Source organism: Ursus maritimus, unplaced genomic scaffold (genome assembly GCF_017311325.1).
Source record: "Ursus maritimus isolate PB19 unplaced genomic scaffold, ASM1731132v1 scaffold_32, whole genome shotgun sequence".
Classification (NCBI taxonomy): domain Eukaryota; kingdom Metazoa; phylum Chordata; class Mammalia; order Carnivora; family Ursidae; genus Ursus; species Ursus maritimus.
Genome location: NW_024425786.1, coordinates 30,633,529 through 30,651,607, shown reverse-complemented (window position 1 = coordinate 30,651,607; position 18,079 = coordinate 30,633,529). Strand labels below are relative to the sequence as shown.

Sequence of the window (18,079 nt, the reverse complement as noted above, 5' to 3'; positions counted from 1 at the left end):
CCCTTGCACAGTAAAGGAAACCATCAACAAAATGAAAGGACAAGCTACTGAATGGGAGAAGATATTTAAGGAAATTATACAATGAAACACACACAAAAACAAATAACCAATTAAAAAACGGGCAGAGGGGATGCCTGGGTGGCTCAGTCCGTTAGGCATCTGCCTTTGGCTCAGCTCATAATCCCGGAGTCCTGGGATTGAGTCCCACATCAGGCTCCTTGCTCAGTGAAGAGCCCGCTTTTCCCTCTGCCTGCCCCTCCCCCTGCTCCCTCTTTCTCTCTCTATATCTCTGACACGTAAATGAATAAAATCTTTAAAAAAAAAAATAGGCAGAGGACACAAAAGGACATTTTTCCAAAGACATTCAGATGACCAACAGACACACTGAAAGTATGTTCAACATCACTAATCATCAGGGAAATGCAAATCAAAACCACAATGAGGGGCGCCTGGGTGGCTCAGTCAGTTGAGTTCCAACTCTTGGTTTCAGCTCAGGTCATGATCTTAGGGTCATAAGCTGGAGCCCAACACTGGGCACCATGCTGGGTGTGGAGCCTGCTTAAGGATCTCTCTCTCTCCCCTGCCCCTCCCCTTCACTTGAGTGTTCTCTCTCTTAAAAAAAAAAAAAAAATTAACAAGACAAAACAAACCCCACAATGAGATATCACCTCACATCTGTCAGAATGGCCAAAATAAAAAACACAAGAAATAACAAGTATTGGCCAGGATGTAGAGAAAAAGGAAACTTCATGTACTTTTGGTCGGAATGTAGGCTGGTGCGACCACTCCGGAAAACAGTATGAAGGTTCCTCAAAAAATTAAAAATAGAATTACCATATGATCCAGTAGTTCCACTACTAGGTATTTACCCAAAAAACACAAAAACACTAATTCAAAAAGATATGTGCACCTCTATGTTTATTACAGCATTATTTACCATAGCCAAGACACGGAGGCAGCCCAAGTGTCATTTTATCAGACCAATGTATAAAAAAGATGTGATTGATATATCTATCATATATATATGATATACATAACTCAGTGATAACAAAGAATGGGATTTTGTCATTTGTAACAACATGGATGGATCTAGAGGGTATAATGCTAAGTGAAATAAATCAGGCAGAGAAAGACAAATACCATATGATTTAACTCATGTGGAATTTAAGAAACAAAAATGAACAAAGAAAAAAAAGGCAAAAAAAAAAAAAAAGAAAAAAAGAGGCAAATGAAAAAACACTCTTAAATACAGAGGACAAACTGGTAGTCACCACAGGGGAAGTGAGGGGGGGTTGGGTGAAACAGATGAAGGGGATTAAGAATATACTTATTATGATGAGCACTGAGTAATGTATAGAATTGTTGAATTATTATATTGTACGTCTGACATTAAAAAAAAAAATCTCCGTAACCTATAACACATCCCATATGTGATTTAATAACATTTCTTTGCCCTGAAAATCTAGCTATCATTAGCAGATACTTTTTCATTATAGGCAAAGAAATTAACTGTTAACAAGAAAAACTGGGGTTTGTTCCTCAAGAAGTACACCTGCTTTACTGAGGCTAAAATCTCTAATCTGTAATGTATGAAAAAAAACCTCCTCTACTTAATTTAATGATCAAAACCCTCATTGCTACTTAATTCTTTTTATTTGTAAAAATAAATTGTACCTCTTTTTTAGTTTCTTAACAAAATGCCCATAATGATTATTACAAAATATATTTAACTCCCTATTCTGCTATAGCCTTTCTCATGGAGATATAAATAACTCTGGCACAGTGGACTCAGCGGTAGAAGACTACAATCTGAAGTCTGGCCCTGTGCCAAGAAAACAACCATAAAAGAAAAGCAATGGATTAGCAGTCAGAAATCCTGGATGTGAATCTTCGCTCTATCACTTTAGCCTTAAGACCCTGGGGAATCGTAAGACTTCTCGGATTCCTCTATCCTCCACTGCCTCATCTGCACAATGATAATTATGAGGATTAGGTAAGATAATTTATAGTAAACAATACAGTAAATAAAAAGAAATATAGTAGCATACAATGCTAGTAACAATACAATTGTACAAATACATACAGAAGCTCCAAAAGGAGATCAATGAAGGTTAAAGTACAGGAAAGGCTTTACTGGGTTTTCCTATAATCAAAATGCTCATTTTCAACTTCAAGCCACCCTTGGGTTCTAAAATGCTCAAGGTTTCTCCTAACAAAATCATGCAAATTCAACCCATCCTTTGAATTAAAGCTCTGATAACACCTCCTCCTTGACACCTTTCTTAAACATACAGTGAGAGCACCTTTCTCTAAAACCCCATAGCATTATCCATACTACTACTATGATATTTATTGACAGTCTTACATTCTAGAGGTTTCCTGTGTACCAGGTCTGTGCCTTTGGCCTAAGTAGATTCCATACAGTTAGAATGAAAGAACCGTGGGCTACACTTACTGTTTCCTTTTTAGTAACTAAGTACTCTGTAGGCAAATAAGATATAAACTGAATTAAAACTAAAATAGCGCAATTCTGCTATATAGTACTAAAGTTGCAAGAGATTACTACTCAAATGGATTTCCTTCTCTAGTGAAAGGTTGACCTAGAAACCTACATAATTAGTGGGTTTCCATATAAGAAGGGGAAAATGACTACCAGAAGATATAATAAGTGTAAAGGAAAACGACATAACACCAATTTGTTTCACGTTGCCACAATTTTATCTTCAAAGACAAAATATAGTAAAGTTAACAGACAACCCTCTATAAGATGATTAAGAGGAGCCCAACTTTTACCTTCTCTTTATTTCTGGACTCTTCTGGGAAAAGATTAAACCAGTAATATTTTTAATTAAATGGTTTAGCTTCTAAGCAAGATTTACTTCACATGTCATCAGTTGGGCTTTAAATTTGAAGTAAGCCAATGTTTTACATAAACTCTAAATGCCACACTCTGTGCTGAACAAATAAAGAAAATAAAAAGTAAATATACTTACCAAGAACAATATACACTTGCAGTTTGGAGCTGCTGGGTAAGGTAAGTCGTACAAAGAACAAATGCTGTGTTATCCTGACCCTCGGATTCCAGATTACATATGATGTCTAGTATTTCCTTGCAGTCGACCTTAGCAATCTATCAAAAATGAGAAGATGGAGTCAAAAAGAAAATGGTGATTTTCCTGTAAATTTTGTTATGCAGTATGAAGGTTCTTTTAATGTTTTCTATCTTTGACAATTGATGAGGCAATTAAAAGGATATAATTTTCTTCTATTAACTCATGGCTGAGTCTTCTGGAATATTTCATATAAGAAAATACTAAAGAGAAGAGACTAGACACTATAAGGAAGTTCCACTGCAGTCCCAATGCAGATAAAAACATTTTTGTACAGTTAAAAAAATATTATTCATGGGGCGCCTGACTGGCTCAGTTGGTACAGCATCCAACTCTTGAGCTCAGGTTTCTGAGTTCAAGCCCCACAATAGGTGTGGAGCCTACCTAAAAAAAAAAAAAAAAATTCATGAACACTGCTACCATATAAATAAGTCAAATTATACATAATAACTTCAGATTATTTTCACCTGAAGTACCATCATCTTTTTTTTATTTAAAAATTTTTATTTTTAAATAATCTCCACACCTAATGTGGGGCTTGAACTCACGATCCCAAGATCAAGAGCCGAATTCTCCTACAACTGAGCCAGCCAGGCACCCCTATTTCTCTTTCATTTTATTCAAGTCACTCTAGTTACAGATAGAAAATACAAGACTTACCCTTACTGCCAGTAAGGCTAAAGGAGGCTGGTTAAAAATGTTTTTAGTTCAAATGCTGGTAACATATCACTTTCTCATAGAGTTAAGAAAAAAGGCTCTGGTGTAAGTGAATTTTCCAACAGTTAAAACACTTAGAATACATCTTTTTCATTTATGCTATTTATAGAAATCTTTTTTTTTTTTTTAAGATTTTATTTATTTATTTGACAGAGAGAGACAGCCAGCGAGAGAGGGAACACAAGCAGGGGGAGTGGGAGAGGAAGAAGCAGGCTCCCAGCGGAGGAGCCTGATGTGGGGCTCGATCCCATAACGCCGGGATCACGCCCTGAGCCGAAGGCAGACGCTTAACCGCTGCGCCACCCAGGCGCCCCTATTTATAGAAATCTTAAAACCACCTCCGGCAAAACAGAATTTTCTGGGGCTCTCTTTACATACTAATAAAACAGGAGAATAAGACTTCTAAAGACTCTTTCTCAACTCTATTTTATCACTTCCCTATCTTAATAAAGAAGATGAAGGATAATGATAATCTCTCTGTCATTTGTCTATGTCTCAGCATTATAAATGTTAATTATACCAGACACCAAATGTACAAAACAATGTTAAACTTCAGGATAAACGAAGCACATATCAGGGCAAATAAAGTATATAAGAGTTAGCTCATCTCTTCCAAAGTGCAATGCAATTCCAACAGGTGGTTCTAAGTCTCTAATTTTAGTCATACCCTCAGGTAGGCATAGAAAGGCTTCTTTCAAAGTTTAGCTCAAATGCCATTTTCTCATAGAATCTTCTCACTTCTAAGACCACTTCAGAATCCCCACCAAAAATTCTGTTCTCATCAATTAAAAAAAAAACAAAAACCAAAAAACAACTCCTCTAAAAGTCAACTATACTTCAATTAAAAAAAGGACAAACCCACATACAAAAACTCTGCTCTTAATTCTTCCTATGTAACATCTATCACAACTGCAATTCAATCATTAGATGAAGAACTTACTAGCATTTCTCTTCTCTGCTAGAATGTAAAATCAATGAGGTCAGGGGCTATCAATACCTTGCTCAAAACTCAGCACCTAATGGTGTCTGAAACACGTAAGAGTGATGGGGCGCCTGGGTGGCTCAGTTGTTAAGCGTCTGCCTTCAGCTCAGGTCATGATCCCAGCGTTCTGGGATCGAGCCCCACATCGGGCTCCCTGCTCAGCAGGAAGCCTGCTTCTCCCTCTCCTACTCCCCCTGCTTGTGTTCCCTCTCTCGCGGCCTCTCTAATAAATAAATATCTTAAAAAAAAAAAAAGAGTGAGTAGGTGTTGATGAATGGAGTAAATGAATCAAATTTAAACACGGTGAAAAATTCGTGTTTACAAAGTGACCCTCATACGATTCTGTTTTCTAATGTTTTCAAAGACAATGCAATGATGTAATAAGCCGTACAGTATGGTAGTTAAAAGCAATTATTCTAAAACCAGATTGTGTATATTCAACTCTATAGCTGCTAGCTGTGTGACCCTGAATAAGTCATGTAACTTCTCAGTAACTCTATGTATCAGTTTCCTCATCTGTAAAATGGAAATAATAGGACTTCCCTCATGGAGTTATTATAAGAATGTAATATGTTCATTTAGTACAGCATAGTGACTATAGTTAATATTGTACTGCATATCTGAAAGTTGTTAGGAGAATAGATTGTAGAAGTTCTCATCACAAGAAAAAAAATGTGTGACTATGTATGGTGACAGACATCAACTAGAATTATTTTGGTTACCATTTCACAACATATACAAATATCAAATATTATGTTGTACACCTGAAATAATACAATGTTAATATGTTGATTATACATCAATAAAAATGTGGTATCTGTGCCTATTAAAGTCACAGCTAAGTCTTAAAAAATATGTTCTATCATTAGCCATCAAGGAAATTCAAATCAAAACCACACTGAGATACCACCTTACGCCAGTTAGAATGGCAAAAATAGACAAGGCAAGAGACAACAATTGTTGGAGAGGATGTGGAGAAAGGGGATCCCTCATACATTGTTGGTGGGAATGCAAGTTGGTACAGCCACTCTGGAAAACAGTGTGGCGGTCCCTTAAAAAGTTAAAAATTCAGCTACCCTATGATCCAGCCATTGCACTACTGGGTGTTTACCCCAAAGATACAGACGTAGTGAAGAGAAGGGCCATATGCACCCCAATGTTCATAGTAGCAATGTCCACAATAGCTAAATCATGGAAGGAGCCAAGATGCCCTTCAACAGATGACTGGATTAAGAAGTTGTGGTCCATATATACAATGGAATATTACTCAGCTATCAGAAAGAACGAGTTCTCAACATTTGCTACAACATGGATGGCACTGGAGGAGATAATGCTAACTGAAATAAGTCAAGCAGAGAAAGACAACTATCATATGATTTCTCTCATCTATGGAACATAAGAACTAGGATGATCGGTAGGGGAAGAAAGGGATAAAGAAAAGGGGGTAATCAGAAGGGGGAATGAAACATGAGAGACTATGGACTATGAGAAACAAACTGAGGACCTCAGAGGGGAGGGGGGTGGGGGAATGGGATAGACCGGTGATGGGTAGTAAGGAGGGCACGTATTGCATGGTGCACTGGATGTTATACACAACTAATGAATCATCGAGCCTTACATCGGAAACCGGGGATGTACTGTATGGTGACTAACATAATAAAAAATCATTAAAAAAAAAATATGTTCTAACAGGAATTGGCTAATAGAGAGCATGTTAAAAGAGCTGTTAAAAACTGTTTTCATGAATCATATAAATTTTAAAAATAAGAAAAAGAAAGTAAACCTTAAGAATACTAGAAAGCATTTCAAAAGATCACTCTCAGATGCAAGATCACACTTGATGCAAATTTCTATCTAAGGAGTACTGGGAGGTAAAGTTAAGTTGTTAAAGCCTAAAACATAAAGTTAAATTCAGTTTTCAGGTAAGGGGGGGAAAAAGACCTCATCATATTTAATGAAGATGGAATTTTACTGATGCCCTAAACAACCATAATCTCATTCACAGCTAAATATATCAGAAAGGTCATTCAAAGACAAAAGGCCCACCCCAGGGAGTTTAAAACTGACGTGACTGAGGGACCAAAATGAGAATTCCACAGCAAGTGAAAACAGCTGTTCCAGAGCAGCCATCTACCATCCAGGCCATGTTCAAGCTCCTGTCCAAAACCAAGAATTCTAAAATTTGATTCTGCAATGAAACAGCAATATCACATCTCTACATGAGAAATAACATAAAAAACTAAGTTAGACATTTAAATTAGAATGGAAAGAACATACAACTTGCATTTCTAGAACATTTTTTTATCCTTTTCAAATAATCTGAATGAGATAATTGTATTATCTCATTTTATCAGCATGATAAATACGTAAAATTGGCAAGGCAGGCAGTATTATCTCTACTTCACAAGTAAAAGATGAGCCTAAGAAGAGACTATTTCTCATCTCCGGTCAACTGTGGCTAATAATCAAAAGAGTAAACAAAATGAAAAATGAATCTCATTTTATTCCTACAGGGAAGCTCTTATATTTTAAAGGGGTACAATTCAGAGATAGGAGCTTTCACCTTGGAACCAAAGTGGTAAGAAAAAACGGGACAAAAGTGAAGTAAACTAGAAATACAGATTTCAAGTCAAAATTCACTAACCTAAAATGATGGGGGAGGAGGAAATGATATGAAAAATCCAGATTATTTTATAAAGCATATACAGTTCTATTATTTGCATTTATTACAAATACTCTACAGATTAACATTACCCATTAGTGTATAATAAGCCTAAACAAACAGCTCTCCTCTCTCACGACAAGCCGATCCTCCCTATCCTTCAACATTTAGTGGAATCTTTTTTCGTCATGAAGTCTTCCTTAAAGATGACTCTAGTGTTCAAGATCTCTTGCCGTGCTGTGAATACACAGCATCTTATCAACATTTTTAATTGGGCTATTTTTTATTCCACTTTGGGTCAACTTTTGAACTAGTGACTCACACTGGCCTTTTTATTATTTTCTTGTTTTGAGCTTTTAACTTTAGCTCTCCAACTAGACTATGAATTCCTTGAGGACAAGAGCACGGTCTTATAAATGATATCCAAAATCCTCTGTGCACAAAATCCACAGGAAAAAAACAGCCATGTTAAAATTAAAATGTACACGTCTTTCAAAGCAGTGCTATTTACTAAGTACTGGGGATACAGGCCAGCCTGATTTTTGCCCTCATGGATCTCACAGTTGAGTCACAGATAATAATGAGAAACCAGGCAATTGCTGAGAATTACAATGTATGTTAATTGCTACAATGGGGATGTACAGAGTATTTTAAAACTACCTTTGGGGGTGCCTGGGTGGCTTAGTTGGTTAAGCGTCTGCCTTCGGCTCAGGTCATGATCTCAGGGCCCTGGGATTGAGCCCCATGTGGGGCTCCCTGCTCAGTTGGGAGCCTGCTTCTCCCTCTCCTTCTGCCCCTCCCCCCTGCTCATACGCTATGTTCGAGCTCTCTCTCTCTCTCAATAAATAAAATCTTTTAAAAAAGAAGAAAATAGGACTAGTTTATAGTGGGGTTTTTGTACAACCTTCAAATTCAAGAACCTATTTGCCTCGCACGTACTTACCAATGCTACTAACAAAGGGGCATCCTTCTAGACTTCTTTTTCACTTTAAGTAATGAAAAAAATCTTACCATTCTTACAAATGAAGAAATTGAATCCTTCAATCTGCTACCTACTCTCCCTGATTCTAAATCCTTTGAAAGCTGGTGCCCTATCTTATCTCACACTTCTATCCCACTTAGTGCCTGCTTTAGGATCTTTATGTGACATTCAGTTTTATGTAAGCATTCAGTTAACATTTTTAGTTAAAAAGAGTATTAGTACTTTGCCCCCCAAACCTGTATTTTCTTGAATACAGAGGAAAAAAAGTTATGATAAAGAAACAAAAGTAAATAAACAGGAAAATAAAAAATAGAAAAATCCAGTAAATTAAAATGACATACTTTTAACACTTCAATAGTAAGATGGTTATACTACTGGTTCCAACCTTTTCTAAAAAATACCTTAAGACCACACACTAAAAACCAAATTTATGCCATAAAATACTTTTCAGCTACTGTAAATTAAAATGAGGTCACTGACAAGCTTCTGAGAACTTCAATGAGTATCTAGGAAATACCTGCACAGGTACTGAAATAATTTTTTCATTCTTAAATATGATTCATATCCCTGTGGTTTATATTCTATAGCTATTAAGACGAGTAGGACACATGCGTCAAATAATTAAGTCTTTGTTTACTATCCATCTTGCCTAGTAGAATATATGTTCTGTAAGGGGAAAAAATTGTTTTTATTCACCACTGTATCTTTAGTGCCTACAATGGTACTAGGTACCTGGGGGAACATCAATAAATATTTGTTGTAATAAAAGATAACCACAAGATAAATAACATAGTGACCGCAGGATAAGTAAGTGGGATAGACTGAAGACAAAACTCATGTGGACGGGAGTGAGCAAAGAAGACTTCAAGGAAAACAGCCCTTGGGGTGATATCAGGGTCTAGATGTATATGGGCAGGGATGGCCAAAAAAAAAAAAAGCCAGAAAGAGCAAACTGATAAATGTGAGAGTAATCACGATACAGGAGGAGGGGAAAGGTTATGTGATGTAATTGTAAAGAATGATATTTACCACCAAAGCTGGCTAGCATTCAGTGAATAAAAGGCTGGATTAAATAAGGTTAGAGACTCCGGACAGAGTGCAGTTCCACACTAGAAGACATCTAAATAACGCCATGCCCTAGAGTTGTGTGTAGTTTCATGCTACACAAAGATAACCAGCTAAGGAGGTTAATGGAGGCTGAAATTCAATCAGCTTGCCAAGCCCTAAGTTTTGGCATGAGGCTCTTCCTCACAGAAGGGCGACCTCTGGAAGTCAACCATGTGAAAGAGGAGGTACTTTTTGCCAATTTCCATAAAGGTACCATATAGGCTAACAATAGCGGGAGACTGGAGGACATGTGATTGTTCTGTTTCTAAGGGTAGTTCTAAGGGTAGAACTGAAATGGAAGGACAGTGAGCAGAACCAGCCAAGAACTTAAAAGCACCTGAAAGACTGACTAGTCAGGAACATTCATTCCACACCTTACGCTTTCTCAAAATCCTAACTATTCCCTCAGATTTTTCCTTACCAAAATCTGCTTCATAACAAAGTCTGATAAATTTAATGACACAAAAATATAAATCATGCATAAACACTATCAATGGCATCTGTATTTAGAAGAATCAAAACTTTCAGCATAAGGAATAAAGTGCTGTCTCTGGCTCAGGGGTGCCTGGGTGGCTCAGTCGTTAAGCATCTGCCTTTGGCTCAGGTCATGATCCCGGGGTCCTGTGATCAAGTCCCACATCAGGCTCCTTGCTCAGCGGGGAGCCTGCTTCTCCCTCTGCCTACCCTGCCCCCTGCTTGTACTCTCTCTCGGACAAATAATTACAATCTTAAAAATAAATTAAAGAAATCACAAAGGGGAAAAAGTGTTTAAGTGTGAATGGACAACTGCCCTAACTTGCTGGATCACTGTTAATTTCACGAAGAGGCTTGTGTTTTACAACTCATGGATGGGAGATGATAAAGCGTGGACCAAGGGACAGGAAGTTTGGCAGTGAGAGACCTTCTGCATAAAGTTAGAACTCCTAAAGAGCTAAAAACTCAGAGAAAGGGTGATGGCAATCTCATCCTGGGTTCTGCTGGGATAAAAAAAATATCTGAGCATTTATAACCTGTCCTTCAAACTTGGAATATGCCATACTACTACTCTGTTGTCTAAAAACCCCAAAATGAGAAAAAAAAAAAAGAAACAAAATAAAAAGAAAGTTCTGGCTGGTAACATCTCTGAATCACCTGGCAGAAGCAAAGATAAAACTGATTTATAGAGACATATGCTAACTAAGGCCTATTACAATTCTCTGAAATAAAGCACTCCTTATTCCCACCCACCCCACCAAAACTGAGTTCACAATCCCAAACTATAAAAAGTACAAATACACCAGTCATTCCAGAAAATGTCATACACAATAAGCAGAACTAGACTCCCAATAACATCACATAACAGAATGTACAACACAACACAAAGACTGAGCCCTAATCATGGACTTTGTTTTAAAAAAAAAAAAAAAAAAAAAAAAAAAAAAGCAGAGGGATGCCTGGGTGCCTCTGTTGGTTAAAACGTCCAACTCTTGATTTCAGCTCAGGTCATGATCTCAGGGTCATGGGATCAAGCCCTGCTTCGGGATCTGCACTGGGCATGGAACCTGCTTGGAATTCTCTCTCTCCCTTTGCGCCTCCCCCCAGCTCACAAGCATATGCTCTCTCTCTCAAAAAAGAAAAAAAAAAAAAAAGAAAAAAAAAAAGAAAAAAAAAAAGAAAGAAAGAAAGAAAGAAAGAAAAGCAGAAGGGATGGAGGGAGGGAAGGGAAGAAGAAAGGAGATATAAAGTCACAAAGTGATATGGAGGAACCTTAAATGCATATTGCTAAGTGAAGCCAATTTGAAAAGTCTACATACTACATAATTCCTAGTATATGACATTCTGGAAAAGGCAAAACTGTGGAGGCAGTAAAAAGATCAGTGGATGCCCGGGGCTTGTGGGGAGAGAGGAAAGGATGAATAAGCAGAATACAGGGCATTTGTAGGGCAGTAAAACTATTCTGTATACACTGTGATAGTAGATACATGTCATTATATGTTTGTCAAAACCCACAGAATGTGTAATATCAAGACTGAACTTTAAACTACGGATTTTAGTTAACAATAATACATTAGCTCACCAAGTATAACAAATGTAACAAGACTAACAGCAAGATTTTTTTTTTTTTTAAAGATTTTATTTATTTATTTGACAGAGAGACACAGCCAGCGAGAGAGGGAACACCATCAGGGGGAGTGGGAGAGGAAGAAGCAGGCTCATAGCGGAGGAGCCTGATGTGGGGCTCGAGCCCAGAACGCCGGGATCACGCCCTGAGCCAAAGGCAGCCGCTTAACCGCTGTGCCACCCAGGCGCCCCTAACAGCAAGATGTTAACAGGTAAAACTGGGGGTTTGGGAGATATATTCGGGAACTCTATACTTTCCAGTCAATTTTTCTTAAAACGTTTCTGCTTAAAAAAAAAAAAAAAGTCTATTAATTTAACAAAAAAGCCTTTAACCATTTTTAAAACTGGATTGCCTTTTTATTGTTGACTTGTAGGAGTTCTTCATATAGTCTAGACTCAAGTCCTTTATTAGATTTTTGGTTTGCAAATATTTTCTCCCATCCTTTATGTTGTCCTTTGGATGAAGTTAGATGAAATATTTTTCTTTTGTCACTCGTGTTTTTGGTGTCAAATGTCAACTGCCTAATCCAAGGGCTTAAATATTTATTCTTGTATTTTCTTCTAAGATGTTACATTATTTTTCTACTATATTTAAGTTTATGATCTATTTGGAGTTAATTTTTATATATAGTTTTAAAAGTCAAACTTCAGGGGCGCCTGGGTGGCACAGCGGTTGAGCGCCTGCCTTTGGCTCAGGGCGTGATCCCGGCGTTATGGGATCGAGCCCCACATCAGGCTCCTCCGCTAGGAGCCTGCTTCTTCCTCTCCCACTCCCCCTGCTTGTGTTCCCTCTCTCGCTGGCTGTCTCTATCTCTGTCAAATAAATAAATAAAATCTTTTTAAAAAAATAAAAGTCAAACTTCATTCTTTTGCAAGTAGATATCCAGTTGTCAAAGATTCATTCATCGAAAAGATTATTATTTCCCCCACTGAATTGTCTTGGTATGCATATAATCATTTGTCATTAAGTGTGAAGGATTATTTTTAGATTCTAGTCCATTGATTTTTCTGCCTATTTTTGGCTAGTACTACACTGACTTTATTACTGTAACTTTTTAGTGAAGTGTGAGTCCTCCAACTTTGTTCTTTTTTTCTAAAAGAGAGAAGGGGTATGAGTGGGGAGAGAGAGAGAATCTTAAGCAGCCTCTAGTGTGGAGCCCGATGCAGGGCTTGATCTCAAAACCCTGAGATCATGACCTGAGCCAAAATGAAGAGTCAGATGCTTAACTGGCTGAGCCATCCAGGCGTCCCTCCAACTTTGTTCTTTTATAAGATTGTTTTGGCTATCCTGGGTCCCTTGAATGTCCACATGAATTTTAGGACCAGCCTCTCAATTTCTGCAAAAGAGGAAGGTGGGATTTTGACAGAGATAGCACTGAATCTATATATCAATTTGGAGAGTACCTCCATCTTAACAATATCAAGTCTTTTAATCCACAAACACAGAATGTTGTCCCATTTATTTACTTTCTTTCAACATTTTATGTCTTCAGTGGCTATGTCTTACACTTTCTTTTAAAAATTTGTTCCAAAATATTTTATTCTCTTTAATGTTATTGTTTGTTGTTATTGTATTGTTATCTTTTGTGTTATTGAAATTGTTTCCTTGACTTCATTTTCATGTTGTTCACTGTTAGATGTATATAAATAAAGTAATTTTTGTATAGTGATCTTATTAGGATTATTTTTATCCAAGATAATATGTGCAAACAGAGATAGTTCCAATCTGGATGCCTTTTTTTCCCTTCTCTTGCCTAATCGTCCTGGCTAAAACTTCCAGTACAATAGTGAATAAAAGTGGCAAAAGCACCCATCTTGTTCCTGATGTTAGGGAAAAAAACCCACTGAATTTATTATTATTAAATATGTCACCCATAGGTTTTCATAGATACCCTTTATCAGGCTAAGGAAGTTCCCTGCTATTCCTTATTGAGTGTTTTTACTTTTTTATTTATTTTATTTTATTTGAGAGACAGAGAGAGAGCTCAAGCAGGGTGAGGGGTAGGAGGAGAAGCAGACTCCCTGCTGAGCAGGGAGCCCAACATGGAGCTCGATTCTGGGACTCCAGGACCATGACCCTAGCCAAAGGGAGACACTCAACTGACCGAGTCACCCAGGCACCCCTGTTGAGTGTTTTTAACATGAAAGCTGTAAGACCTTGTTAAATGCTTTTTCTGCCTCTCTTGCAATGACCATGTGGCTTTTGTCCTTTATTCTATTAATGTGGTGTATTACATTGACGGATTTAAACCAACTTTGCATTCCTGTGATAAATTCCACTTGATTAAAGAATATACTCCTTTTTGCAGGTTGCTGGATTTGGCTTGTTTTGTTTTTAAGATTTATTTGAGAGTGACAAGAGTGTGCGTATGAGCAGCGGGCCTGACATGGGGTTCAATTCCAGGACCCTGGGATCATGACCTGAGGTGAAGGCAGATGCTTAACCCACTGAGCCACCCAGGCGTCCCTGGTTTGCTATTTTTTGTTGAGGATTTTTGGATCCCTATTCTTCAGGGATTTTGGTCTATAGCTTTCTTTCTTGTGAGGTCTTTGTCTGGTTTTGATTATCAGGATTATGATGGCTTCACAGCAAGAGTCTGGAAACATTCCTTTCTCTTCTACTATTTGCAAGACTTCATGTACATATTTTGTACAACTCACTACTGAAGTCACATGGATGTGGGTTTTTCTTTGTGGGAAATTTAAATTACCAATCTCTTCACTAGTTATAGGTATATTCAGATTTTCCATTTCTTTGTGAGTCAATTTTAATAGTTTGTATCAATTCTAAGGATTTGTCCGGGGTAACTGGATGGCTCAGTCGGTTAAAGCATTTGCCTTTGGCTCAGGTCATGATCCCAGGGTTCTGGGATCGAGCACCACATGGGGCTCCCTGATCAGTGGGGAGACTGCTTCTTCCTCTCCCTCTGCTTGTGCTCTGTGTCAAATAAATAAAATCTTTAACAAAAAATGCTAAGGACTTGTATATTTCATCTAATTAAATCTAATTTTATGGTATTTAATTCTTCATAGCATTACTGTATCATCTTTTTTATTCCTGTAGGGTCACTAATATCCTCGTTCATTTCTAATTTTAGTGATTTGACTTTTCTTTCCTCCTCTCAGTCCAACTAAAAGTTTATCAATTTTGTTGAACTTTACACAGAACCAACTTTATTACTGTTTTCTACTGATTTTGTATTCTCGATTTCATTTACCTACATTCTAATCTTTATTACTCATTCCTTCTGTTCGCTTTGGGCTTACTTTGCTTTTCCTTTTCTAGTTTTTAAGGTAGATGGTAGGGTGTTTAACTTGAGACCTTCTTTTTCAAGACTGACATTTTACAACTGTAAATTTCTAAGCACTGCTTTAGATGCATCCCATAAATTCTGGTACGTCATGCTTTCATCATTCATCTCAACTCTCCTTACTGAAAGTGGGGTATTAAAGTCTCCAAATATTATATTTGAATTATCTATTTCCCCCTTTAATTGTCAGCACATGTATTTTGGGGCTCAGTTGTTCCTCAGATTGGATAATCTCAATCAACCTCTTTCAAAGGTTGTGGATTCTTTTTTTCTACTAATTCAGATCTGATGTTGAGTCTCTCCAGCAAAATAATTTCAATTATTGTACTTTTCCATTCTAGACCTTTGATTCTTTTTATAATTTGTATTTATTACTCTATTCTATACTTGTTGAGACACTGTTCTCATATTTTCCCTTACTTCTTTTTTTTTTTTTTTTTTTTAAAGATTTTATTTATTTATTTGACAGAGAGAGAGAGAGAGACAGCCAGCGAGAGAGGGAACACAGGCAGGGGGAGTGAGAGAGGAAGAAGCAGGCTCCCAGCAGAGGAGCCTGATGTGGGGCTCGATCCCAGAATGCCAGGATCACGCCCTGAGCCAAAGGCAGACGCTTAACGACTGAGCCACCCAGGCGCCCCTTTCCCTTACTTCTTTAGACATGGTTCCTTTGGTTCTCTGAATATAGAGTTGATCTTCATTACTCACAGATTCTGTGCTCACAAATCTGACTACTTGCTAAAATGTATCTCTGACTTCCAAAGTCCACTCATGATGCTTTCAGGGTCATTCATGAACATGCACAGAGTGGTGAAAAACTTGAGTCCTCTGGTGTGCATGTTCCCAGGTAAGGCCGAAGTGACATTCTGCCTTCTCGTTTCAGTTCTCCTTTCTAACGAGTGTCTTTTTCATGTTCTATTTAGTGGCACTTTGTGTTTTTATGTTTTTCACTGGTGATTTCCCTGTTTAAAATAGCCCCCCAGGGTAGTGAAGTGCTGTCTAAGCACAAGAAGCTTTGATGTGTCTCATGGAGAAAATGCATGTGTTAGATAAGCTTCATTCAGGCTTGAATTACCATGCTGTTGGCTGTGAGTTCAATGTTAATGAATCAACAATATATATTAAATGAGGAGTCTTTAACAGAAGCACACACAGAACAAAATTATATACTAATCAGTGACCAGAGCCTTACAGGAACCTAACCACATACTTCTCCCAGGAGCAATGGTTTCAGTATTTGGTAATTCAGTGTTTGCAGTCACTATACAGAACATAACTACCACAAATGACAAGAATTGACTATATTTGTAATAGCTGATTTATAATTTTTGTCTAGTAAGTCCAATATCTGGGTGTTCTTAGGAAAAGTTTCTACGGGCTGCTATTTTCCCTGTGTATGGACTATCATGTTTCTTTACGTGGTAAGTGGATATTTTAAGTAATATACTGTGGCAACTGTGGAAATCAGATTTCCCCCACCTCTTCAGGGTTTGTTACTGTTACTATTTGTTTTGTTTAGTGACTTTCCTAGAATAATTCTGTAAAATCTATACTCTTTGTCATATGTGTGGCCACTACAGTTTCTGCTTGGTTAGCTCAATGGTCAGCTACATGTCCAATATATTCAAGAGATTTACTTAAATGTCTGAATAAGTAAGTCCCAGCTTTTGCCAAGCGGCTCTGTGTGTTGGGGCATACTTTCAATATTTCAGTAGGCAGCTTAAAATTCTGCCTTGTGCAGAGTCTCAAGGTATACAAGAGGTGAGGGATTAGGGCCATCTTCAGTCATTCCTCACCAGACACACAGCCCTGTACATGCACATTACCTTACATAATTCCAGGAATATATCAGAGGTTTTCAAAATCCCCTATGGTCATCCCATATCCCAGTTTTTCTTTTTAATCTTTTTGGCAGTCTCTTGTTAGCCTGACTGGTAATGCCTCTTCTGACAACTGTCTGAGGAAAATTGTCATGTTAAACAATTACCACTGATTGTTTCTGACAAATACACTGAGGACAGAGCTTTTGGCATGGTGAGCTGGGAGTCAAATAAAGACAAGTCTTGAGAATGGAGCTTTTCAGAAGGATGCCAGAAAGATCAAATACTGACAATTCTCTGGGGCTAGGCTTTTGCAGAGTTCCAAAATCCATTCTGCTTCCTCAGCTGGCTGCTAGGCTGTTGATTTTCACAGCTACTGTAGTTTTGAGGGTGTTTGTTTTCAAGGTTATCGTGAAGCTGGGGAGGACATGAGAAGTATGGAAAGTTAAAATGCCACCAACTTCACTGTTCTTAGTGAGATTAATCTGTTTTCCTTGAATAAAACCTCCTTGGATTGTAGTAAGCCTTTAGCTAATTTCTGGGATTCTGAAAAAGTTAATCTTATTCGCTCTCTGGTTTCAAATGCTGATGACTTGGATCTCTTAATTTCCAACTCAGACCTCTCCCTCTCAGTCTTACAGGTGAATACTGTCTTTTTTTCCCCTTTCGTCTTTTTCATTATTGTATCCCTAGTGCCTGAGTCCTCCAATGAATATATGTTAAATGACTGGAAAGTAGGTCTATACTATTTCTTACAATAATATCTGAATCTAAAATTATCTCAAAACAAAGTGTCTTTTATTTTTTTTTAAAGATTTATTTATTTAAGAGAGAGAGCATGCATGCAAGAGCATGGGGGAAAGGTGCAAAGGGAGAGAGAATCTGAAGCAGACTCTGTGCTGAGCACAGAGACCATCACAAGGCTCAATCTCATGACCCTATGATCACCACCTGAGCCAACGCCAAGAGTTGGATGCTTAACCAACTGGGCCATCCAGGCATCCCAATGTCTACTTTTATCTTAAAAAGAAAAGAAAAGAGATAACCTTGGATATTGTAGAAAATGAACTGTGGGGACAAGAGCAGATGCAATTAGAAGACTTTCATAATAATCAGCCAATTAAATACCAATGGTGTAACAGGTAGCCAAGTGGCATAAGAGAAGGTAAGCAGAGGCAGCATATCTGCCTTCTTATTTTCATGATTAGGCTACCAAGGTAAAACAGTATTCTGGCCAGTGCCATTACAAAATGATATTTTATCATTTCTCTTTCTCTAGATTAGAGGTTTT

The 18,079-nt window shown here is 37.7% G+C and overlaps 1 protein-coding gene across 1 annotated transcript in view; it reads right to left on the bottom strand.

The window, feature by feature from the left end:
- Positions 1 to 18,079, bottom strand: part of RLF (RLF zinc finger) — an 84,509-nt gene that overhangs the window by 17,713 nt on the left and 48,717 nt on the right. Inside the window, exon 6 of the mRNA XM_008711994.2 lies at positions 2,994 to 3,130. Coding sequence (XP_008710216.2) covers positions 2,994 to 3,130 — 137 coding nt within the window. The remainder of the gene's footprint in view (positions 1 to 2,993; positions 3,131 to 18,079) is intronic.